Source organism: Gigantopelta aegis, chromosome 9 (assembly GCF_016097555.1).
Source record: "Gigantopelta aegis isolate Gae_Host chromosome 9, Gae_host_genome, whole genome shotgun sequence".
Taxonomy (NCBI): Eukaryota; Metazoa; Mollusca; class Gastropoda; order Neomphalida; family Peltospiridae; genus Gigantopelta; species Gigantopelta aegis.
Genome location: NC_054707.1, coordinates 17468627 through 17494321, shown reverse-complemented (window position 1 = coordinate 17494321; position 25695 = coordinate 17468627). Strand labels below are relative to the sequence as shown.

The 25695-nt window shown below is 41.1% G+C and overlaps 1 protein-coding gene across 1 annotated transcript; it reads left to right on the top strand.

The window, feature by feature from the left end:
• Window positions 1-383: 383 nt before the first annotated feature.
• LOC121381480 (neuronal acetylcholine receptor subunit non-alpha-3-like) lies at window positions 384-25438 on the top strand. The gene is made up of 7 exons (XM_041510798.1): window positions 384-387; window positions 628-764; window positions 6020-6174; window positions 15931-16379; window positions 17661-17713; window positions 21039-21212; window positions 25139-25438. The coding sequence occupies exons 1-7, from the start codon at window positions 384-386 to the stop codon at window positions 25436-25438; spliced, it is 1272 nt and encodes a 423-aa protein (XP_041366732.1).
• Window positions 25439-25695: the final 257 nt, after the last annotated feature.

Sequence of the window (25695 nt, the reverse complement as noted above, 5' to 3'; positions counted from 1 at the left end):
CTGAGGCCATATAACCTTAGATAAAAATGTATTTAGTTCGTGGTGAAAACCCCCACAAAACAACATTTATTTCTTTTTCTTCTTGTGATTCTCGTGGAACGTGACCCAATGGTAAAGCGCTCGCCTGATGCGGGATCGGTCTCGGATCGATCCCCGTCAGTGGGCCCATTGGGCTTTTTCTGTGGGATGATGCATATAAAAGACCCCTTGCTACTAATGGAACAATGTAGCGAGTATCCTCTGTAAGGCTATATGTCAAAATGACCAAATGTTTGACATCCAATAGCCGATGATTAATAAATCAATGTACTCTAGTGGTGTCGTAAAACAAAACAAAACAAACTTTAAATCTTCAAGGGCGCATCAAAGTCTGAACCTGGGGAATGGGTGGGTGGGTGATTAGTGTTCGAATATGAACTTAGCGGACCTTTGTTTTCTGCAATATCCTTGGACCTCATATGAATAGCCTAATATTGCACCGAAAAATTAGTTTTAGTCTTAGCGGTGGAGTTCCCTTGAACACCCTGATCTACCCCCAGCCTACGTCCCTGTTCCCCACATGTTAATACCTAAAGACACGCCGAATGCTGTAGGAGTTAATTATTAATGATTTTATTTGTGTGACAGGTTCTGGACGCTTTCCAGAGGAAACTCTTCAGCGAAATCTCTTCAAGGACTACATACGTACAGCCCGGCCGTTCACCAACGACTCGTTCACGACACACGTGAACTTTCACCTCAGTCTGGTCAAGGTCATCCACATAGTAAGTACCGATTTGAACAGGAAGAATAAAAATGTTTTATTTAACGATGCACTCAGCACAATATATTTACGGTGATATGGCGTCAGTCTTATGGTTAAGGACCACACAGATGTTGAGAGAGGAAACCCGCTGTCGCCACTTCATGGGCTACTCTTTTTGATTGGCAGCAAGGGATCTTTTATAGGATAGTACATACCACAGCCTCTGTTACGCCAGTTGTGGAGCACTGGCTGGAACAAGATTTGAACAGTGACTTATGAACACATAATTTTATACAGGCACGTAAGGATCGGGGGCCCATGGATGGGTGGGGTGGGGGGGGGGGGGGGGGGTGGGGGCTCTGTGTCCCAACTCGAGAACGAAAATGTACGTGTTTTTTTTATAACAAAAATATCAACCTCCACTGAGGGGATTTGAGCCACAGACTCTAAGTCCAGCGCTCTACCAACCGAGCTTGTAGGAAAATTCCCATTAGCTACTAGGGGTGACAATTGCGGTCAGTTTTACTATTGCAATATTATTGCAATACTTAAAATACTATTGTGATAGTGTTGCAATAGTGATAGTACTATTGCACTAGTATTGCAATACTATTGTGAATACTTAAATCGCTGTTTAACAGTAATATGAATAGATATTTCACAAAACTATTTATCTCAGTTTTCCAATATGTATGTATGTATGTATGTATGTATGTATGTATGTCATTGTATGTATGTCATTGTATGTATGTGTGTGTGTGTGTGTGTGTGTGTGTGTGTGTGTGTGTGTTTATCTGTGTGAGTGTACGTGCGTATGTACGTATATTTGTGTTTGTTTTTACAGTTATCTGTAATAATGTCACTAGGTAGTAAAATCATGCATTGGTCGTAGACCATATTTCACTATGCATACTATCGAAACTACCGATAGTTGAACAAACGATTGCGATAGTTATCGATTGATGAATTAACTATCGATGCATTGCTATCGACGCACTGACTATCGCAACATATCGATAGTTCGATGTATTGTTACACCACTACTAGCTACTGCCAGTAGAAGCACTTTATACCAACACTACTACATTTTTATCTACCGTACTCTGTATAATTAATGATAAAAATATAGCTTGTGCCACTCCATTTGAGACTGCGCCCACCACCCCCTCCATCCACTAGAGTCTGTGCCCCCACTCCAGATGACGTTCCTACGCACCTGAAAACACATTTATTTAAAATATTTTCATATTTTGAATCCTACATAATATTAGCATAGGCGTCTGAAGACACCGGCAACAGTTGAGGGTGGGGAGGGGTATGAATTAGTATTACAACTGTAGGGTCAGAATGACCATCTGTTTGACGTCCAATAGCCGATGATAAGATAAAAAATCAATGTGCTCTAGTGGCGTCGTTAAATAAAACAAACTTAAATTGACGAATGCGAAGTTATGATAAAATAATATATATATATATATTTATAGTAAATGATACAACAGAAAAGAAATCCTCATTGTGGTGTACACGATTTACACGGTTTATTTATTTTGAAACATTGACGAATTACAAAATAAACGGCCGCCAAGAAACCGTCATTGTTGTGTTACCGTTAATGTGTGTTTATATGAATACCAGCTGTCATGCATTAGTACCGTAGCCTTCATAATCACAATGTATATTAGCGCGGGGAGGTCTGGTGGGAGTATATCATTACATACACGTCACGGTACACTAGCAATGGATAATTCCTAACTGGTTCTTCACGAAGCCTGACAGTGAAACCTGCATTAACTGGTCACTGATGTATGCACATGTGGTCTCTTTATACAGGGGGCGGGATTTAGCTCAGTCCATTGAGTGATCGCTTGAGGTGCTTGCGTAGCAGGATCGAACCAGCAGATCAATCCATTCAGCTGATTGGGTTTTTTCTCGTTCCAACCAGTGCACCACAACTTGAAAAAGCCGTGGTATGTGCTTTCCTGTCTGTGGGAAAGTGCATATAAAATATCCCTTGCTGAATTAGAAAAAATGTAGCGGATTTCCTCTAATGACTACGAGTCAGAATTACCAAATGTTTGACATCCAATAGCCGATTATTAATTAAGCAATGTGCTCTAGTGGTATCGTTAAACAAAACAAACTTCTTTATAGAGATGAAACCTAACACAGGTTTTGTAATAGTTAAAGCACTAGAGCACATTGATGTATTAATCATCGGCTATTGAAGGAAGGAAATGTTTTACTTAACAACGCACTCAACACATTATATTTACGGTTATATGGCGTCAGACATATGGTTAAGGACCACACAGACATTGAGGGAGGAAACCCGCTGTCGCCACTTCATGGGATACTCTATTCGATTAGCAGCAAGGGATCTTTTATATGCACCATAGACAGGATAGCACATACCACGGCCTTTGATATACCAGTCGTGGTGCACTGGCTGGAGCGAGAAATAGCCCAATGGGCCCACTGATGGGGATCGATCCCAAACCGACAGCGCATCAAACGATCGCTTTACCACTGGGCTATGTCCCGCCCCATCATCGGCTATGGGATGTCAAACATTTGGTAATTCTGGCATATAGTCTTAGAGAGGAAACCCGCTACATTTTTCCATTAATAGCAAGGGATATTTTTTATTTGCAAGATCCCACATACAGGATAGCATGTACCACAGCATTTGATATACTAGTCGTGGTGCACTGGCTGGAACGAAAATTAGCCCAATGGGCCCACCAACGGGGATAGATCCTAAATCGACCACGCATCAGTGGAGCGCTTTAGGTCTCACTACACAGTTGACTTCCGGGTTAGAGTTCACTAATTCACTATAGTTCCTAATTGTGACACATGTTATGGCTCACATATTCACTTCTAGGAAATAGTGAAGAATTGAAACAATATGCATGTTTAATGGTAAGCCTTCTGGCTGTATTTTGCCCATGTTATTTTGTAATATTGTGCATTGACCTTTTGGGACATGGGTGTATAGCGCAAGAAACAGTCGGAGTGAATCGGTTAATGAACCACCTGTTCGGACCGGTAATACAGCCAGATGCGGTCATATAACACACAAACTGAGACTGAAATGTCCTCTATTTTAGAGTGAAAATAAATGCTTATATAATGTATGTTCGCAATGGTGTATGTTTTTGATGCCACCGAGAACCCGTTCTATTGGCAATCTTCATTTGGAGTTGAGCAATTTAACATGGGTTTCAATGGCAGATGACATCTGTGTAGTAAGACTGAGCAACATCCCGACCCGCTTTATGGCCTCAGATCACAGTTATCTTCCCAAGTGGTTGTCCGGAAATTTGTCCGCGCAAGTAGTCAGCTGTTTGACTGTGATTATTTCATGACAGACAGCTTTGAAGTGCCATCTATTTGACTGAAGTGACAGGGGAAAGCATGTAGTTTGTAAACATGTGTAACTTGTTGACATTGAAGACTTGTTTGTGGTAATTCCGGCCCATGCAAAAGTAGTGCTTTTTGTGTAAAATGGGTGTACTCCGGCCAGGTTTAGAGGGTGTGTTTGTTTTTAAACCAATATGCTGGGAGAAAGAGCTGGACAACAGGGGTTGTCCTTTTCAGGGTATGTGTCCCCCAGGCAGGCAAAGGTACATACCAAAATCCACGGGCCTGCTGATATTAATAAAAATGTTATAGCCACTAAGGCTATATAGAAACATATAGCGAAATTAATTATGGTCTGTGGCCTTATAATAGATTATTTGGGATAATACAGTCGTGGTCTGTTAAGCCATGTGGCGGCTTTAGATAAGCAGTTTTATCATGTTTATGTTTAATTAAGTAAAACGTCTACACCTGAGCTATTATTCCCCGTGTATAAACTGCAGTAACCTCATCAAAATTCTAGGGGGGGGGGGGGGGGGGGGGGGGGGGGGGGGGGGGGGGGGGGGGGGGGGGGGCATTATAAACAAATGAAACACTATACAAATTAAACCCTGAGATGTGTATGCTATTTTCTGAAGTAAAAAAAAAAAGAAAGAAAAAAGTAAGATTCTCAGGGGCATCGACCTTTCATCACGAACCTTCGCCTCCAGGTAAATGCTTCGAACTTACCCCACCTATCCTGGCCCGGACTTAGTCACTGGCGATGTCAGAGTCTAAGCCCGTGACAGGCGTGTTCGAAACCGTAGTGGTATACAGGGGCGTAGGCTGGGGGGTGGGGGTGGGTGTCGGACGAACCATCCCCCGCTGAAGCAAATGGCCCGCTTTCAGAACTAAAACATATAGGTTTATACATATGGAGTTTAGTGGTGCAAAAACAAAATAGTCCACTTGGTTCATATTCGAACCCCTCCCCCCCAGCTCACGCTACGCCCCTGGTATATGAGCACGTTAAACTAGTTACCTTACCGAACATTATCTTACACTCTGGCAGTTCTGGAAGGATGTGTAACAAAGCATATGATACACTGCTTATGGGTGCTTCATATTTTATTTTTCGTGCATGATATACCAGGACCGCAATTAACCTTTAAATAAAGGGACGTCAGTTCAAAAAGACAGCAATAGAGGGTCTTTTCCGAAATGGCAAAAGGGAACTTTCGAACTAGAAGGGACACTTTTTCGTACCACGTCTCTAAGTACGGCCGTGTACATATATAAATGTTCATAATAAGTTGGATTTATGCTCTAAATTATTTTTACTTAAACTGATGCCTGGGATCGATCCCAGTCGTTGGGCACATTGGGCTATTTCTCGTTCCAGCCAGTGCACCACGACTGGAATATCAAAGGCCATGGTATGTCCAGTCCTATCTGTGGGATGATGCATATAAAATATTCCTTGCTACTAACGGAAAAATGTATAGGATTTCCTGTCTAAGACTATGTTAAAAGTACCAACTGTCAAAAGTACCAAATGTTTGAAATCCAATAGCCGATGATTAATAAATCAATGTGCTCTAGGGGTGTCGTTAAACAAAACAAACTTTTTTTATAACTCATGGTTTCCAAAATGATACAACGCCTGCGCTCGTTAAATATATTTGGCAACAACTCAACGTAAATCGTGTACAACGGCCCGAGTACTCATGCATCATTCTCTATGTCGTACAGTAATAGCATCTTGTACATGAAACAAGACCCGATACACTCCTTACGAGTGTGTTATATTTTATATTTCGTGCATGATAACCGCTTGGCACATATACTGGAGGTTCGAACGCCCCTGTAGCGCCCTCTCTTTCTCTATATATGTGTTCATATTAAATCTGTATTAGTTGCTCACATTCTCAGGATGAGTTCTCTGGAAGTCTGGAAGGCGAGTTCCACATGTGGACAAACTGGCACGATGATCGCCTCACGTGGAACTCGGACGACTTCGGCGAGCTCAACTACATCAGCGTCCCAACGACGGCGATCTGGACTCCCAACATCGTCCTCAGCAACAGGTATATACTGTTCAATGTCAAATAATCAGTTGCAATTAGAACTGAAATCCATATTTTAATTTATATTTACAGGTATATACTGCTTAATGTCAAATAATCAGTTGTAATTAGAACTGAAATCCATATTTAAATTTATACTCAACAGGTATACACTGTTTAATGTCAAATAATTAGTTGCAATTAGAACTGAAATCCATTTTTAAAATTTTCACTCAACAGGTATATACTGTTTAATGTCAAATAATCAGTTGTAATTAAAACTGAAAACTTTATTTTAATTTAAACTCAACAGGTATGCTGTTTTTGTGTTTAATGTCAAACAATTAGTTGTAATTATAACTGAAATCCATATTTTTATTTTTATTCAACAGATAAACTGTTTAATTTCAAATAATTAGTTCTAATTATAACTGAAATCCATATTTTAATTTGTACTCAACAGATATACTTTTTAATGTCAAACAATCAGAGTGTTTGGTGCAGGATATGTTCACCTTTCGTGATCACCTGATACCATCACCTTTCGCAAACACCTGGTATCATTCATGAGTGCATAGCATAACAACTGCACTTATTCTACTGCGGAGGGATGTAGCTCAGTGGTACAGCGCTCGCCTGATGCGCGATCGATCTAGGATCGATTCCCGTCGGTGGGCCCATTGGGCTATTTGTCGTTCCAGCAAGTGCTCCACAACTGGTGTATTAAAGGACGTGGTATGTACTATCCTGTCTGTGGGATGGTGCATATAAAAGATCCCTTGCTGCTGATCGAAAAGAGTAGCCCACGAAGTGGCGACAGCGGGTTTCCTCTCTCAATATCTGTGTGGTCCTTAACCATATGTCCGATGACATATAACAGTAAATAAAATGTGCTGAGTGCGTCGTTAAATAAAACATTTCCTTCCTTATGCTAATGAGCTCTGTCCACGGCAGTCCTCTTTGCCGCGGTGAAAGCTGCAGTAAAATATCTCCTCAGGAGTGACTGTCCTCTTACTGACGAGGCTCTAGATAGAGATTCATAGAATCAATCACTATTGTGTAAAATGCCCATTCCACTCTGCACTGTGCAGAGAGAAGGCTCTGATCACGTGTTACGATTTTATCATTCAGATTTACTGTTATATTGTGAGAGCGCAATTTTGTTCAGAATCGTTATTTGACCTGTGTTGTTAATGTTCAGTTGCCAATGTTAACAATGAACACAAATGCACCAAATGTCTTTTGTATCAAATGCCTAAAGAAAAATGCTTAAAATATCTAATGGTCCCTAATTAATTTTGTTGAGCATACATTTTCCCCGACTGTTTTGGAGTGGCTCACTTGATGCGCGGTCGGTTTGGGATCGATCCCCGTCGGTGGGCCCATTTGAGTTATTTCTCGTTCCAACCAGTGCACCACAACTGGTATATCAAAGGCCGTGGTATGTGCTATCCTGTCTTTGAGATGGTGCATATAAAAGATCCCTCGCTACTAATGAAAAAATGTATAGGGTATCCTCCCTAAGACTATGTTTCAAAATTACCAAATGTTTGACATCCAGTAACCGATGATTAATAATTCAATCTGCTCTAGTGGTGTAGTTACTAAAAACCAAACTTTAACTTTAACTATATTTCGGCAAGGGTGTCAAGTGTCTTTATACGATGGCGGTGCTGGTTATCAATATGTAAATTTACGGTTATGAGAGAAGTCGAAAATTATCCAACTAAAAGTCGGTGACATCATTGGAGTTGACAGTTTTGAACAAATATTAAACTATTATTTCTTTCCCTATTCTTGCATATGTAAACAGGAGAGGACTAGAGGACACTGTAAGTAAATATATAAAGGGTGTATACTACCAAATCAAATCCCATAGACGACAATAATAACACATGTGGCTAAAACTTCTACCTGCAGCGTATCAATCGATATAAACACCACGGATATAAATACTACCACCCTTCACCCTTAAAGTGAATCGGGAAAAAATAGGAGTCAAGCTGCTGATTTTAGAAATAACGGGTAGCGTCTATTACTACCCTAGTTCCGCACAAAATTCTAGTACTTTATTTTACAAATATCCATACATGTCACAAGCTTACTTGACACACTGGCACTAGATAAAATACAATTACATTGTTTTTTGCGCAGATGAAACTATTTTTTTTTACAACCAACACACTCACATTTATCACAAATCAACTTTTCTATCAAAAGTTCGGTGCACCTCGAACTTTGACCCAGCCGGAAGTTATTTGGTTTAGTAATACCTAAAACCACAAGATGTTAAAGGGACATTCCTGAGTTTCCTGCATTGTAAGATGTTTCCGACTAATAAAATATTTTTACGATTAAACTTATATATAAAATATTTTTTCTTGTTTAAAATATCAGTGTCTGTATAGTCAATGTGCTTCTGGTCGGTCGTCTTAATATTTGTAAGAAGCCCAAATTGGATTTTGTCTTCACATAATTTCGTACGTACAAAACGAAATATTTATATTTTTAGCAAATAAACTGAATTTTAACCTAGTCCAAATATTAGATCGATCAGAAACACGTTAATATACAGCCACTAATATTTTATGCAGAAAACATATACTTGATATGTAAATACATTCGTTACAAAGCCTCTGTTTGTCGACATCTCAAAAACTTACAGAAAACTCAGGAGTGTCCCTTTAACTGACAGGGTTTGAACCTACTGTACCGATTCACATGGCATTTATCAGCACGCGATCTTAATCACTACTACATCGATAAAAATAGACGTTGAACCATGAAAGAAAGAAATGTTTTATTTAACGACGCACTCGACACATTTTATTTACGGTTATATGGCGTCAGACATATGGTTAAGGACCACACATATTTTGAGAGGAAACCCGCTGTCGCCACTACATGGGCTACTCTTTCCGATTAGCAGCAAGGGATCTTTTATTTGCGCTTCCCACAGGCAGGATAGCACAAACCATGGCCTTTGTTGAAACAGTTATGGATCACTAGTCGGTGCAAGTGGTTTACACCTACCCATTGAGCCTTGCGGAACACTCACTCAGGGTTTGGAGTCGGTATCTGGATTAAAAATCCCATGCCTCGACTGGGATCCGAACCCAGTACCTACCAGTCTGTAGACCGATGGCCTAACCACGACGCCACCGAGGCCGGTTTTGAACAATGAACTCAGTCGGATAATTGTAATGGGTGTCCAATATGAAATACGTTATTCTAGGCACAGACTACCATCTGTCTACAACAAGTTGGCCAACTCAACGGTTGCGTTGTCATTTTCCAACTAAACTCTCAACGGGTGCATTAATGGGATATGGACCGGCCTCGGTGGCGTCTTGGTTAGGCCATTGGTATACAGGCTGGTAGATACTGGGTTCGGATCCCAGTCGAGACATGGGATTTTTAATCCAGATACCGACTCCAAACCCTGAGTGAGTGCTCCGCAAGGCTCAATGGGTAGGTGTAAACCACTTGCACCGACCAGTGATCCATAACTGGTTCAACAAAGGCCATGGTTTGTGCTATCCTGCCTGTGGGAAGCGCAAATAAAAGATCCCTTGCTGCTAATCGGAAAGAGTAGCCCATGTAGTGGCGACAGCGGGTTTCCTCTCAAAATGTGTGTGGTCCTTAACCATATGTCTGACGCCATATGTACGAATGAATGAATGAATGAATGAATGTTTAACGACACCCCAGCACGACAAATACATCGGCTATTGGGTGTCAAACTATGGTAATGGTAACAAATAAGGTGATGATCAACATCAACATAAAAATTCAAGATATGAATAAAAACAATGTAAAGAACTGTGCAAAAATACAAATACAAATATCACAGATAGATACTGACTTTTACTCTAAACTTCAATTTGTGCTGTATTGGCCATTCTCAAGGAGAATGTTACACCCCTGCACCACGGTGAGGTTACAGCACGCGCAGGGGATGAGGCCATATAACCGTAAATAAAATGTGTTGAATGCGTCGTTAAATAAAACATTCTAATGGGATATGATGAGAACTGACTTGTAAGAGCGCTTAGACTGGGCAGTCGTAAGAAGTCGTGACAACAGAAAATTGGCCAACTTTCTGAAGGTAGTTGGCAGCATTAGATTGTATTGCAATTAGATGTTCTAGGGATGATTGTAACGGAAACTTTCGCCTACATCTCATTTTACATAAAACCATGTCGATGTTAGCGCTACGTTAGGCCTATCGTATAGATCTGAGGACGACGTTAGCGCTACGTTAGGCCTGTCGTATAGATCTGAGGACGACGTTAGCGCTACGTTAGGCCTGTCGTATAGATCTAGGAACGACGTTAGCGATCTAGGGACGTTGTCGTATAGATCTAGGAAGGACGTTAGCGATCTTGGGACGACGTTAGCGCTACGTTATTAGGCCTGTCGTATAGATCTTGGGACGACGTCAGCGCTACGTTAGGCCTGTCATATAGATCTAGGGACAACGTTAGCGCTGCGTTAGACCTGTCGTATAGATCTAGGAATGACATTAGCGCTACGTTATTAGGCCTGTCGTATAGATCTAGGGACAACTTTAGCTCTGCGTTATTAGACCTGTCATATAGATCTAGGGACAACGTTAGCGCTGCGTTATTAGGCCTGTCATATAGATCTAGGGACAACGTTAGCGCTACGTTATTAGGCCTCTCGTATAGATCTTGGGACGACGTCAGCGCTACATTAGGCCTGTCATATAGATCTAGAGACAACGTTAGCACTGCGTTAGACCTGTCGTATAGATCTAGGGACGACGTTAGCGCTACGTTATTAGGCCTGTTGTATAGATCTTGGGACGACGTCAGCGCTACGTTAGGCCTGTCATATAGATCTAGGGACAACGTTAGCGCTGCGTTAGGCCTGTCGTATAGATCTAGGGATGACAATAGCGCTACGCTAAGCGTATCTCATAGATCATGGGATGACGTTAGGGACGACGTTAGCGCTACGTTAGGCCTGTTGTATAGATCTAGGGACAACGTTAGGCCTACGTTATTAGGCATGTCGTATAGATATTGGGATGACAATAGCGCTACGCTAAGCGTATCTCATAGATCATGAGATGACGTTAGGGACGACGTTAGCGCTGCGTTAGGCCTGTCGTATAGATATAGGGATGACAATAGCGCTACGCTAAGCGTATCTCATAGATCATGAGATGACGTTAGGGACGACGTTAGCGCTACGTTAGGCCTGTCGTTTAGATCTTTGGACGACGTTAGCGCTACGTTAGGCCTGTGGTATAGATCTAGGGACGACTTTAGCGCGATGTTAGGCCTGTTGTATAGATCTAGGGACGACGTCAGCGCTACGTTAGGCCTGTTGTATAGATCTAGGGACGACGTTAGCGCTATGTTAGGCCTATTGTATAGATCTAGGGACGACGTCAGCGCTACGTTAGGCCTGTCGTATAGATCTTGGGACGACGTTAGCGCTACGTTAGGCCTGTGGTATAGATCTAGGGAAGACGTTAGGGCTACGTTAGGCCTGTCGTATAGATCTTGGGACGACGTTAGCGCTACGTTAGGCCTGTGGTATAGATCTAGGGAAGACGTTAGGGCTACGTTAGGCCTGTCGTATAGATCTAGGGACGACGTTAGCGCTACGTTAGGCATGTTGTATAGATCTAGGGACGACGTTAGCGCTACGTTAGGCATGTTGTATAGATCTAGGGAAGACGTTAGCGCTACATTAGGCATGTTGTCTAGATCTAGGGATGATGTTGGCGAATCCAAGACAATTAATTACCTTGCCGTTATTGTTGAGTATTGCGTTACCAGCGGAGTTCAGTATATACGTGTTGTATTCAACAGGATATTCAACTGCCACTGCTACTACTATATAGTATTGTATTAGGCCATAATAAAATGAAACCTATATTTTCATCCCCGTCCGCACCGAGAAGAAAGGCCCATCCCAATTTTTTTTTATTGCCCCCACATCCCTCCAAATATGTCCTGAAAAAAAATAAAAAAATAATCCTCCCCCGCCCCAATATTGAACAAAAAATTGGAAGTAAATTTAGGATATTTTTATGATCTTAATAATAATTACAAAAAACCCCGAGTGGTCTTTTGCTATCGTCATTGTATCGACATATAGAGATAATACAATACACGTTTTATTTAAAGGGACATTCCCGAGTTTGCTGCATTGTAAGATGTTTCCGACTAATAAAATATTTCTACGATTAAACTTGCATATTAAATATATTTTCTTGTTTATAATATCAGTGTCTGCATTTTCAATGTGCTTCTGGTCGTCTTAATAGTTGTAAGAAGCCCAAACTGGATTTTGTCTTCAAATAATTTCATACGTTATATTATATTATATTTTAGGAAATAAAATGAAATTTAACCTAGTACAAATATTATAACGATTAGAAACACGTTTAATATATAGCCACTAATATTTTATGCAGAAAAATATATTTGATATGTAATTACAATCGTTAAAAAGTCTCTGTTAGTCGATAACATCTTAAAAATTGCAACAAACTCAGGACTGTCCCTTTAAGAAATAATACTTGACCAAGAATCCATGTTTAATATTGTTCTACCTAGTGCAGATTTCTCTAGGACAGGCGTGCTTGTTATTGTGACAAATGTAAGCACGTGTCAGACGGATGTTCGATGCAGAGCCGGTTTTAGGATCCGCGGGGCCTGTAGCACAAATAACAGCGGGGCCCCCTTCCCAAGATATATATTTTGCAACCCCCTCGGGGAGATGGGAAAAATATATCACCGCGAGGCCCCCCGGAAGCGCGAGGATCCTAGCACGTGCTACATGTGCTACTAGAATAAACCGGCTCTGGCTCGATCAATCGTTTCAATAGTTTACTTCGCTAAGAACAATAACATAAAAGAGTTATAACGGATATAGATCCATATGCACCTAGATATTACGCCGAAACACGATACGTACAATTAAATGAAAGACATACATTTTTTTTGCTTGTAGCATGTTCTTTTAATTAGTATTAAGGGATCAACTTTTTAATCTTCGAAGGTGCGTGCACATTGGGATTTGTATTCCAACGGATCGCGTTCCATCAAAATATTAACAGACAAACACGTTTGTATTGTAGACAAATGATTAATAATAGTAATGCAAGACTCTGACTATTACATTTAAAAAAAAAAAAATTGTATTAATCGGAAATAAAGGCTTTGTTATTTTATTGAAAAGCCAGAATTGTTTTTCAATTATTTCTTTTGTAAAAAAAAAAATCCTCAAAACCCAAATTCTGGATCTCGCTGGTTTGCATTTTTTTGTGTCTTTCTTTTTTCTCTCTGTTCATCTTTCCAAACCGCTTTTTTATGTTACGTTGTCTGTGGGGAAACGTTAATAAACCTTGTTTTCATTTGAACTTATTTTTGTGTTTATATCCAATTAAGATTCAAGCACGCTGTCCTGGGCACACACATCTCAGCTATCTGGGCTGTCTGTCCAGGACAGTGGGTTAGTTGTTAGTGGTTAGTGAGAGAGAAGAGGGTGTAGTGGTGTTACACCTACCCATTGAGTGATTAAAACTCGTTTTGGGTTGGAGCCGGTAACGGGCTACGAACCCTGTACCTACCAGTCTGTAGTCCGATGGCTTTACCTAAACTTATTTTGTTTCTAAGTCGAGGTCAAGATCACTTAATATCGAGAGCAAGCCGGTTCTGACGTGTGTCTGTCCTTCCGTCCAAGACAGAATTTAGCACAGTCGGTTGAGTGCTCGCTTGAGGTGCTTGCGTCGCAGGATCGAACCACCTCATTGGATCCATTCAACTGATTGGATTTTTTTCTCGTACCAACCAGTGCACCACAACTGCTCAAAGGCCATGGTATATGCTTTCCGGTCTGTGGGAAAGTACATATAAAAGATCCCTTGCTGCATTAGGAAAAATGTATCGGGTTTCACCGGCCTCGGTGGCGTCGTAGTTAGGCCATCGGTCTACAGGCTAGTAGGTACTGGGTTCGGATCCCAATCGAGGCATGAGATTTTTAATCCAGATACCGACTCCAAACCTGAGTGAGTGCTCCGCAAGGCTCAATGGGTAGGTGTAAACCACTTGCACCGACTAGTGATCCATAACTGGTTCAACAAAGGCCATGGTTTGTACTATCCTGCCTGTGGGAAGCGCAAATAAAAGATCCCTTGCTGCCTGTCGTAAAAGAGTAGCCTATGTGGCAACAGCGGGTTTCCTCTAAAAACAGTGTCAGAATGACCATATGTTTGACGTCCAATAGCCGATGATAAGATAAAAAATCAATGTGCTCTAGTGGCGTCGTTAAATAAAACAAACTTTTTTTTTTGTATCGGGTTTCCTCTTATGACTTCGTGTTCGAATTACCAAATGTTTGACATCCAATAGGTGATGATTAATTAATCAATCAATTAATGTGCTCTAGTGGTGTCGTTAAACAAAACGAACTTCTTCTTCTCTCATCCTTTAGTTTTTGCTAATGACTCTTGTAACATACTTAAGAGGACGAACGCATATAAACGATTAGACTGGTCTACAGTATATCTTGGGGCCGGGATATAGCCCAGTGGTAAAGCGTTCGCTTGCTGCGAGGTCGGTCTAGGATCAATCCCCCCCTTCAGTGGGCCGATAGGGCTATTTCTCGTTTCAGCCAGTGCACCACAACCGTGGTATATACTGTTCTGTCTGAGTGGTGGTGCACACACACACACACACACACACACACACACACACACACACACACACACACACACACATTATATATATATATATATATATATATATATATATATATATATATATGTATATATATATATATATATATATATATATATATATATGAAGAGTTTAGGCGCGAAACGCGATATATCCATTTTTCATTTTCTGTAAAAGTGATTTTTTTACCCAATACAATTTCATATGGATCAATCGCGTTTTGCGCCAAATCAGCGGGCCTACGATTAGCCCTTACTGACATACAATAATGGCTTTAACTAAAAACAAGAAAGAAAATGGTTTATATCGCGTTTTGCGCCTGAACTCTTCATATATATCAAAGTTCGTGGTATGTGCTATTATGTTTGTGATGGTTCATATAAAAAAATCCTTTGCTATCACTGGAAATATATAGCGGGTTTCCCCTCTAAGACTGTAGTTCAAAATTACCAAACTTTTGACACCAAACAGCCGATGATTAGCCTACTAAATCAATGTGCTCTAGCAGTGTCGTTAAACAAAATAAACTTTAAACTTTACATTCTATCTTATCCAGTCGTTTAAGAATTGAACTCACTAATTTTTGACGTTCACGGAAGTATAAACAGACGGACCACTTTAAACACTGTGGGCCGAAATTGCGAAGCGTGTTTTCCTTAAACGCAGGCGTTTAAGCATAGTAAATTATGTATCAACACGCGTGTAAGTCTAAAACAGGCGTTTAAGCATAGTAAATTATGTATCAACACGCGTGTAAGTCTAAAACAGGCGTTTAAGAATAGTAAATTATGTATCAACACGCGTTTAAGTCTAAAACAGGCTTTGTAAATTCGGCCCTGCATGAACGGTGAGGTGTGTAAAGCGTTTCTATCGTTTATATCATGTTAGCTTTTAGTATTCCAAGCACGGAGGTGTGACGTACTCAGCCGGATGAGCGCTCGCAGTCAATAAAACAAAACTGCACGTTGAATCACTCTCGAGCGCTCGCGAAAACTCGCCACTGCAGAACACATTATAATGATACAACATATAATATCCATTTTCTTTCCTATTTCAGTGCAGAAAATGTGTATTCACACAGTGTTGCAGAGATGGCAGTCGTAACGTCCACCGGAAACATCAGTATTTCTCGGACTTCCAAACTGAAGAGTGCGTGCGACCTTGACCTTACCCATTTTCCGAAGGACACGCAGGAATGTCGGCTGACCTTCGCCTCCCAGACGTACGACGTCCAGTCGCTGACTATTTCAACACAGTACGAGGACGACACGAACGCGTCCACCGTGAGCAACAGCACGCCCTGGTCCGTGATGGGAGTCGCGTACGAAAGGGAGACAACTCAGCAAGACTTCCGTCGCGAGTACGACCAGGTGACGTACACGGTGAAGGTCAAGCGGAACTGTCCTTACTGCAAACACCTCTACGTGACGCCTGTTGCGTTGCTGGGATTGCTGGTTCCTTTTCAATTTCTCCTGCCAATGAACGCCAGGGAGAGATCGTGTTTTGGTATGTTTGTCATCTTTTATACATCTTTAATACATGGAGGATGTGTGTGTGTGTGTATATGTGTGTGTGTGTGTGGCGTGTGTCTGTGTGTGTGTGTGTGTGTGTGTGTATGTGTGTGTGTGGTGTGTATGTGTGGTGTGTGTGTATGTGTGTGGTGTGTGTGTGTGGTGTGTGTGTATATATATATGTGTGTGTGTGTGGTGTGGAGTATGTGTGTGTATGTGGTGTGCATGTGTGTGTGTGGTGTGTGTGTGTATGTGATGTGGTGTGTGTGTGTGGTGTGTATGTGTGGTGTGGTGTGGATGTGTGTGTGTGGTGTGGTATGTGCGTGTGTGTGTGGCGTGTGTGTGGTGTGTGTATGTGTGTGTGTATGTGTGTGTGGTGTGGTGTGGGTATGTGTGTGTGGTGTGTATGTGGTATGTGTGTGTGGTGTGTATGTGTGTGGTGTGGTGTGTGTATGTGTGGTGTGTATGTGTGTGTGTGGTGTGTGTGTGTGTGTGGTGTGGTGTATGTGTGTATGGTGTTTGTGTGTGGTGTGTGTGTTTGGTGTGTGTGTGTGGTGTATGTGTGTGGTGTTTGTATGTGGTGTGTGTGTTTGGTGTGTGTGTGTGGTTTGGTGTGTGGTGTGGTGTGGTGTGTGTGTGGTGTGTGTGGTGCGTGTGTGTGTGGTGTGTGTGGTGTGGTATGTGTGTGGTGTGTGTTGTGTGTGTGTGTGGTGTGTGTGTGTGGTGTGTGTTGTGGTGTGGTGTGTGGTGTGTGGTGTGTGGTGTGTGGGGTTGGCGTAGCCCAGTGATAAGAAAGAAAGAAAGAAAGAAATGTTTTATTTAACGACGCATTCAGCGTATTTTATTTTACGGTTATATGGCGTCAGACATATGGTTATGGACCACATAGCTATTGAGAGAGGAAACCCGCTGTCACCACTTCATGGGCTACTCTTTTCGATCAGCAGCAAGGGATCTTTTATATGCACCATCCCACAGACAGGGTAGTACATACCACGGCCTTTGATATACCAGTCGTTGTGTACTGGCTGGAACGAAAAATAGATCAATGGGCCCATCGATAGGGATCGATCCCAGACCGACCACTGGGATACGTCCCGCTCCCCCACCCCAGTGATAAAATGCTCGTCTGATGCCGGGGGAGGGGGGGGGGGGAGGGGAGGCGGAGTTGGAGGTGGCTGAACGTACCCCAGTGATAAAGCGCTCGGCTGATGCGCGGACAATCTAGGATTAACCATTGTTATGTTGATGGGCCCATTTAGCTTTCTTGTTCCAGTCAGTGCTCCACCGTTGGTGTACTACGGCCGCGGTATGTACTGTCCTGGCCGAGTAATGGTGTATATAAAATATCCATTGATGCTAATCGAAAAGTGTAGTCCATGGCGTGGTGGCAGCGGGTTTCTTCTCTCATTATATGTGTGGTCCTTTACCATTATCCTGATGCCATATAACCGAAATTAAAATGTGTTGAGTGCATCGTTTAATAAAACATTTCTTCCTTCCTTTCCTTTAATACATACCACTATTATATAATTCACTGAACCCTAGCTTGTTCAACTGAAATCCTATCGAGCAGCCTTGGGATCACCCCACCAAAAGTCGTGGTATGTGTTGTTCTGTTTGTGAAAGTGCATATATAAAAGATCCCTTGCTTCTAACTGAAAAAAATGTAGCGGGTTTCCGATGAAGACTACGTGCCAGAATTATTAAATGTTTAATAACTAATAGCCGGTAAGCTCTAGTGGTGTTGTTAGGAAAAACAACCTTTGTTTACTAGGTCTAAGAATAATCGTGTTTTTACATTCCGTGAGCACTTTTGACTAAAATCCAACCGTCGTACATCTAGAATTATGAAATAGATAGAATCTTGCAAGTTAAAGGTACACATGTTTCAATGAGTCTTAACAGTAGGACATTAATAGATGGATTAATCAACCTGAGTTTAACCTAACTAAATTATTAATATCGTGTTATCATTTTCGGATGCAGATCTGTCAAAGCAGACGATAGCAGGCCATCACTACATAGGATATAATAGCTTGTAGCTGGATGCAGGCGAGTGTTCCCGACTGGTTTTGTAGTCTTTCTCTCCACTGGTTAAATTATAAATCATCTTCGGAATAAGAAATGAAACAAACGAACGATATTCGCTTTCGAAGCTTAGCAACAGAACCACTTAATCGTCTGGCTTCGTGTATTATTAATATGCCATTCGATATCAAGTTTATGTCACGAATGTTGGGAAGATTTTTCATTTGTGTCTTAACTACAGACACAGGGGAAGAGCGCTCGCTTGATGAGCGGTCGGTCTGAGATCGATCCCCCTCGGTGGGCCCATTGGGCTATTTTTCGTCACAGCCAGTGCACTACGACTGGTATATCAAAGGCCGTGGTATATGCTATCCTGTCTGTTGGATGGTGCATATAACAGATCCTTGCCACGAATGGAAAACATGTAGCGGGTTTCCTCTCTATGACTGTGTTAAAATGACCATATGTTTGACATCCATTAGCCGATGATTAATACATCAATGTGCTCTAGTGGTGTCGTTAAACAAAATAAACTTTAAAAAAATTAAAATAACAGATACAGACAAATGCGGTGTTCGCTTTATTACCACAGAAGTAAGCTTGATATCTGTGGTAATGAGTGTCATATCACTAACCTTTCCTGAGCTAAGATATACGTACAATAGACACTAGAGAGGTATATCAAAGGTCATGGTATATGCTGTCCTCTCTGTGGGAAAGTGTATATATAATAAAAACATTATCAGGTTTCCTTTAAGACTATGTGTAAGAATTATTGTCAAATGTTTGACATCCCTCTGATGATTCATAAATCAATGTGCTCTGGTGGTGTCGTTAATCAAAACGCAACTTTAACTTTTAAATGTCTATAGAGGTGTGCACGATATATTGCACGTGTTTTAAAAAAGGGCAGTTCTGTTACAAAAATAAGTCGATTTTTCTCGCTAAGCTCGCATTCATGAAGGTGTCGAAATATTCTGTGAATTTAAACAATTAGATAAATATACCATTTTTAAAATATACTTCCCATATAAACAGCAAGTAATTAACACCTTCGTGTAAAATGAGTGTTCTCCTTTCATTTCAACTTATTTTCGTGCTTATATCCAATCAAGGTTCAAGCACGTTGTCCTGGGCACATACCTCAGATATCTGGGCTGTCTGTCCAGGACAGTGGGTTACTGGTTAATGTGAGAGAAGAGGCTTTAGTGGCTTTACACCTACCCATTGAGCCCTTAAGAACTCGCTCTGGGTTGGAGCCGGTACCGGGCTGTGAACCCCGTACCCACCACACTGTAGTCCCATGGCTTAACCACTGCGCCACCGAAGCCGGTGGGTGTTCTCCGGCCGGGTTTAATGGGTGTGTTTGTTTAAACCAATATCCTGGGAGAAAGAGCTTAGCAACAGGGATTTTACTTTTCAAAGTATGTTGCCCTTCAGGCAGGCAAAGGTGCATAAAAACAAATTCACGGCCATACTGATGTTAACAAAAGTGCTGTGGTCACAAACACTATATAGAAACATATAGCGCAAATAATTGTGGTCTGTGACCAGTATCGCTGTCTGGCGGCCACATTTGTAGCTCATTTGTCTCTTATCTATAACATTTTCATCGACACTTTGTTAAAGGGACATTCCTGAGTTTGCTGCATTTTTAAAACGTTATCGACTAACAGAAACCTTTTAACGATTGTAATTACATATCACACATATTTTTCTGAATAAAATGTTAGTGGCTGTATATTAAACATGTTTCTGATCGTTCTAATATTTGTACTAAGTTAAATTTCATTTTATTTCTAAAATAATTTGTTTTTGTACGTATGAAATTATTTGAAGACAAAATCTAGTTTGCGCTTCTTACACATATTAAGACGACCAGAAACACATTGAATATATACTAAAAGGCAAAAGTTATTGTGACACACAAAAGACAAAGATAATTGATGATAAGTTTTTACTGTCGTGTATGAAACGTTATAACATGGAAAGAGGAATGTCCGAATGTATGGAAACGAGCAATAGTCCATGAAAAGGGCGCACCTGCCATATGCAAATGAGCCATATCACTGGAGGGGGTCCAGAGCGAAGTTCACACAGTCAGTAGCAAGTGTGTTCACCTTGAGCATTGATACAGGCCTGGCACCGTCGTCTCATTGAGGTCACTAAACGCTGGAGAAAGTTCCTGGGAATGCCATTCCATATCTGTGGAAGGATCAGCCGGAGTTCCTGCAGTGTTGTTGAAGGATTTGGAAGACGTCGCAAGCGTCGCTTCATTTCATCCCAGACATGTTCGATTGGTGACAAATCCGAGGATCTGGCAGGCCAGGGTGGCACATCAACATTGTTCTGATTCAGATACTGCTGCACAACTCTAGCAATGTGTGGTCTGGCGTTATCGTGTTGTAATGTCATCCCGGGGCCGTTCTGTTGCAAAACCGCTAACACAGTTGTTTGTAAACGTTCATCTCGGTACCTCACATCATTCAAATTGCCTTCAGTCACAACCATCTGGGTCCGGCCTGTGGCTGTAATTCCACCCCATATCATAACGCCACCACCTCCAAAACGATCCCCTTCAAGAACACATGTCGTGACGTAACGTTCACCTTGATGTCTATAGACACGTGTCCCTGCCATCAGATCTGTGGAGAAGGAAACGGGATTCATCAGTGAAGAGGACACGTCTCCAGTCACATGCTGTCCATCGCAGGTGTTGTCTGCACCACTGGAGACGTCGACGTCGATGTTCTGGCGTCAGGATTGGCCTTCTGGCTGGGCGCCATGCACGGATGCCGTAGATGCGTAGACGTCGTCGGATTGTCCTCGCTGATAAACCTCTGTTGCCAGGGATGGTACGGGCTGTGAGGGTTGCTAGCTGGAACCTGTTTCACAGATGCGTGGTTCGGATCCATGTGTCTTGGCGAGGGGTTGTCACGGGTGGTCGGCCGCTACGTGGACGGCCCCTGACCTGGTTGTTTTGTTGATATCGTTGCCATAAGTGCCATATGGTGTTTCTGTGGACGTTGAATTTAGGTGGACGTCACGCTGCGAGGTCCCAGATTCAAGCATCCCTATGACTCGCCATCTGTCATTTTCATTGAGCCATGGCATGACGAAATTGCATCAAACAGTTCACTAATGGTGTTTTTCTGACTTCTGGACTTCTGAAGGCTGCACAGAATGGTAATGATTTGCGACTGAATGTCTGGCCTTTTATGGTGAACACTGAACAGCATTTCTTCCGAATATTCCATGTTTGTTGCACAAGGCATGCAATCGCTGCAACAACTGCTTGGTTGCATTTCTTCGAGCACATTTTCTCTGGTTTACATCCATGAATCCATTCACAAATTTATTACTTCAAACAATCCATATCACAATAACTTTTGCCTCTTAGTATAAATGAGACACTGATATTCTAAACAAGAAAATATATTCAATATGTAAGTTTAATCATAGAAATATTTTTATTAGTCTAACACATCTTACAAAGTAGCAAACTCAGGAATATCTCTTTACAAAAAAATCATAGTTTAATCATTAGTTTGTGATTCAAAAACTCGTACTGTTGGGAATAAATATATAATCACGCTACGATCACGCAATAACTTGTAACACAATTCAGTCTACAGAACTGGAAAAAATAATCCCTGATGAAATAATAACTCGCACTAGAATCCTAAACCTCACAACAACTAGCACGCAATGCGATATTATTATATATAAACTCACTTTGCAGAACTTCCACTTCAAATAAATGATTTAAAACATAATATAAACACCGCCTACACAGTGAAAACGTAAGCTCATGTTAAAATAATGTATCCGTGGCATAGATAGGCTTTGTAAATGTTAATTCAGTATTGGTGAAAACTTACATTGTGTAGTGGTATTTACGCCCATTCATGCATCAGTTCCCTAAAGCTAACAGCCGAAGCGTTTAAACATACACAATGTTTGGTGGAAAAGTACATTGGTTAAAGATATTTACGCCCATGCATGTATCACTTTCCAACAACTAACAACCGAGGCTTTTAAAACGTAAATAATGTTTTGGGGAAAACGTACATTGGGTAGAGGTATTTACGCCCATACAAGCATCAGTTCCCAAAAGCTAACAGCCAAGGCGTTTAAATGTTAAAACGTACATAACGCTTGGTGGAAAGGTACATTGGGTAGAGGTAGCTACATTATGCATGCATCAATTCCTAGAAACTAACATACATAATCCTTTAAAACATTCTACGATTTGAAAACTGTTTTAGGGACCCAGCTCAGTCGGTAGAATGTTCACCTATAGTGTTTGGATCGTAGGATCGAATCCTACTCGGTGATCACATTATCTGAGTTTTCTCGTACGAAGCAATGGCACACCACTGGTATATTAAAGACCATGGTATTTGATGTCCTGCTTGTGGGGAAAGTACATGTAAAATATCCCTTGCTGCTAAATGAAACAGAATGTAGTGGGTTTCCTCTAAGACTATATGCCAGAATTACCAAAATGCTTGACAAGGAATAGCCAAATATCAATAAAACAATGTGCTTTTGTTGGATCGTTACAGAAGACAAACTTTAACCTTTAACTTATGGTGATAATTATTGACAAAAAAAGCTTACCATACTACATATCATGTACAGTAAATTTTGGCTTTATTTTGGGGTTATTATAATGAATGTTAAAAAACTAGAGTTTATATATATTACAATTATATATTTTATAACGTTATTATTTCTCTTTCTCTCAACCTCAGGTTGTCTATTATTGATTGCTAGCATCTTGATGTCTACACTGATTCGTGATATTTTACCCAGTTCTACATATCCACTACCAAAACTCGGTACGTACATTACAAAATAGTCATATCCTACAGTGCAGCAGGGTCTGTCAAAATAATACACTTGCGTAGGAAGCGGATGGGGGGGGGGGGGGGGGGGGTGGTTTTTATATATTTATATACTGTTACTATTATATATATGCTCTTAATTAATATAATTAAAAGGTTGCATGTAGCAGCTTTATCAGCTTGTTTTACTATTGATATCTACGATATTTTATTTCGTAGTACACACCCTATAGGCAGTATATTTTGAAGAACATGCAATATTTACTTCCGCTGTTGTATGTTACAGGCGTTTATTACTCTCTGACAACGGTGTATGTCGCCGTATCGCTGCTGTTGACGCTGTCCACGATGCACTATTGCGACACCTGGCGACGTCGTTGTAACGTCCCCGATGTCATCAAAAAGGTAAAACTTACAAGGCTTAATAACTTCCATTGTTTAAACCATCAGATTTGGCAAATAAAAGAATAACTAAAACTCGTGCATCAGTTTCAAACCTTAATCTTTGTCTATAGGTTTTAAATTAATATACATGTGCAATGTCCTTTTCTTTTTAATTTAATAGTCAATGTTTAAACTATCCCGCAGACTGGGTATTTTCCTCACTGTAAAACTAAATTTCATAATTTATATGAAAATATTATTATTATTTTCTTTCATGTTTAACATATTTCCATGGTTATATCCAATGAAGGTTTTCAAGGGCGGACCCAGGAAACTTTTTATTTTAGGGAGGGGACCAAGGGCAAAAGGACACGTGGAGCAACTCCCTGAAAAGGGCACTTCAATGAAAATTGTAAATAAATTCTTCAAAAAGGGGACACTATTTTTTAAGAGAGAGGGACAGATCCCCCTGGTCCCCTCCCTTGGATCCGCCCGTGTTGTCTGTTCAGGACAGTGGGTTAACGGTTAGTGAGAGAGAAGTCGGTATAGTCATCTTTCATCTACCACTGAGTTGTGGACGACTCACTCAAGGTGGGAGCCCAAATTCCTACCCACCTAAACTCCGATGGCTTAACCACTATACCACGGAGGCCGGTCATTATTATTATTATTATTATTATTACCAAAGAACAACCATATTTTTTTTTAGCTTTAACTTGATATGCGGGGCAGGACATAGCCCAGTGGTAAAAGCGCCCGCTTGATGCGCGGTCGGTCTGGGATCGATCCCCGTCGGTGGACACATTGGGCTATTTCTCGTTCCAGCCAGTGCACCACAACTGGTATATCAAAAGCTGTGGTATATGCTATCCTGTCTATAGGATGGTGCATATAAAAAATCCCTTGCTACTAATTGAAACATGTGGCTGGTTTCCTCTCTAAGACTCTATGTCGAAATTACCAAATGTTTGACATCCAGTAGCCGATGATTAATGAATCAATGTGCTCCAGTGGTGTCGTTAAATCATTTTTTTTTTTTAATGTGATATGTTTTCCTACCTCTGTAGGTATTTATTGACGTCATAGGAAGTCTAATATAGGCCTACGCAGACTGAACGGAAATCCCGCTAGGCGTCACTTCGGACGCGCCAATATTAGTATTACTTCCAAACAGCAACCGTATTCCCAATAGATCTGAATTTATTCCTGATTGGTCTGTTATATTTAATTTAATGTAATCAGATTCAACTAGTTTTGAAAGCATAGCAAAACAAAATGGATGGCGGGAATTCCAATACACTCTCACTTCCACCGAATATAAATCTAAACGGCCACACAGCTACGTTATATAATAAACTTTTTTTAATTTAATTTTATTATTTTTATTATATTATTATTATATTATTATTATTATTATTCTTATTATTATTATTACTTCGGAGAGTGTTGCGGCGTATAATAAACTTGATATGTTTTCTTACCTTTGTAGGTATTTATTGACGTCATAGGAAGTCTGATGTGCGCAGACGCGCCGAAGATCCCGCTAGGCGTCACTTCGGACGCGCCAATCACGGAAGTGACGGACGCCGACACGAAGAACGCCGGGCTGGAACACCAGCTGGAGGCCGTCCTCGGCATCATGCACAGTATGCAAATCAACTCGAAACGTCTGCGCGCCGAGCGGCTGTGCCTCGACGAATGGAGGATTGTCTCCCTTGTTCTAGACCGACTCTTGTTTGTTGTGTTCTTGGTCATTTATTTTATTACGTCACTGGAGTTTTTAGGATAAGATGACGTCTGTGTATGTGTGTGTGTGTCTTCCATTGTTGTACTTCTGACCAGTTGTAATTATTATTATTTTAAAAAAAATCATTCACGTGTTCCATAACCAGCCTCGGTGGTGTCGTGGTTAAGCCATCGGACATAAGGCTGGTAGGTACAGGGTTCGCAACCCGGTACCGGCTCCCACCCAGAGCGAGGTTTCAGCGACTCAGTGGGTACGTGTAAGACCACTACACCCTCTTCTCTCTCACTAACCACTAACCC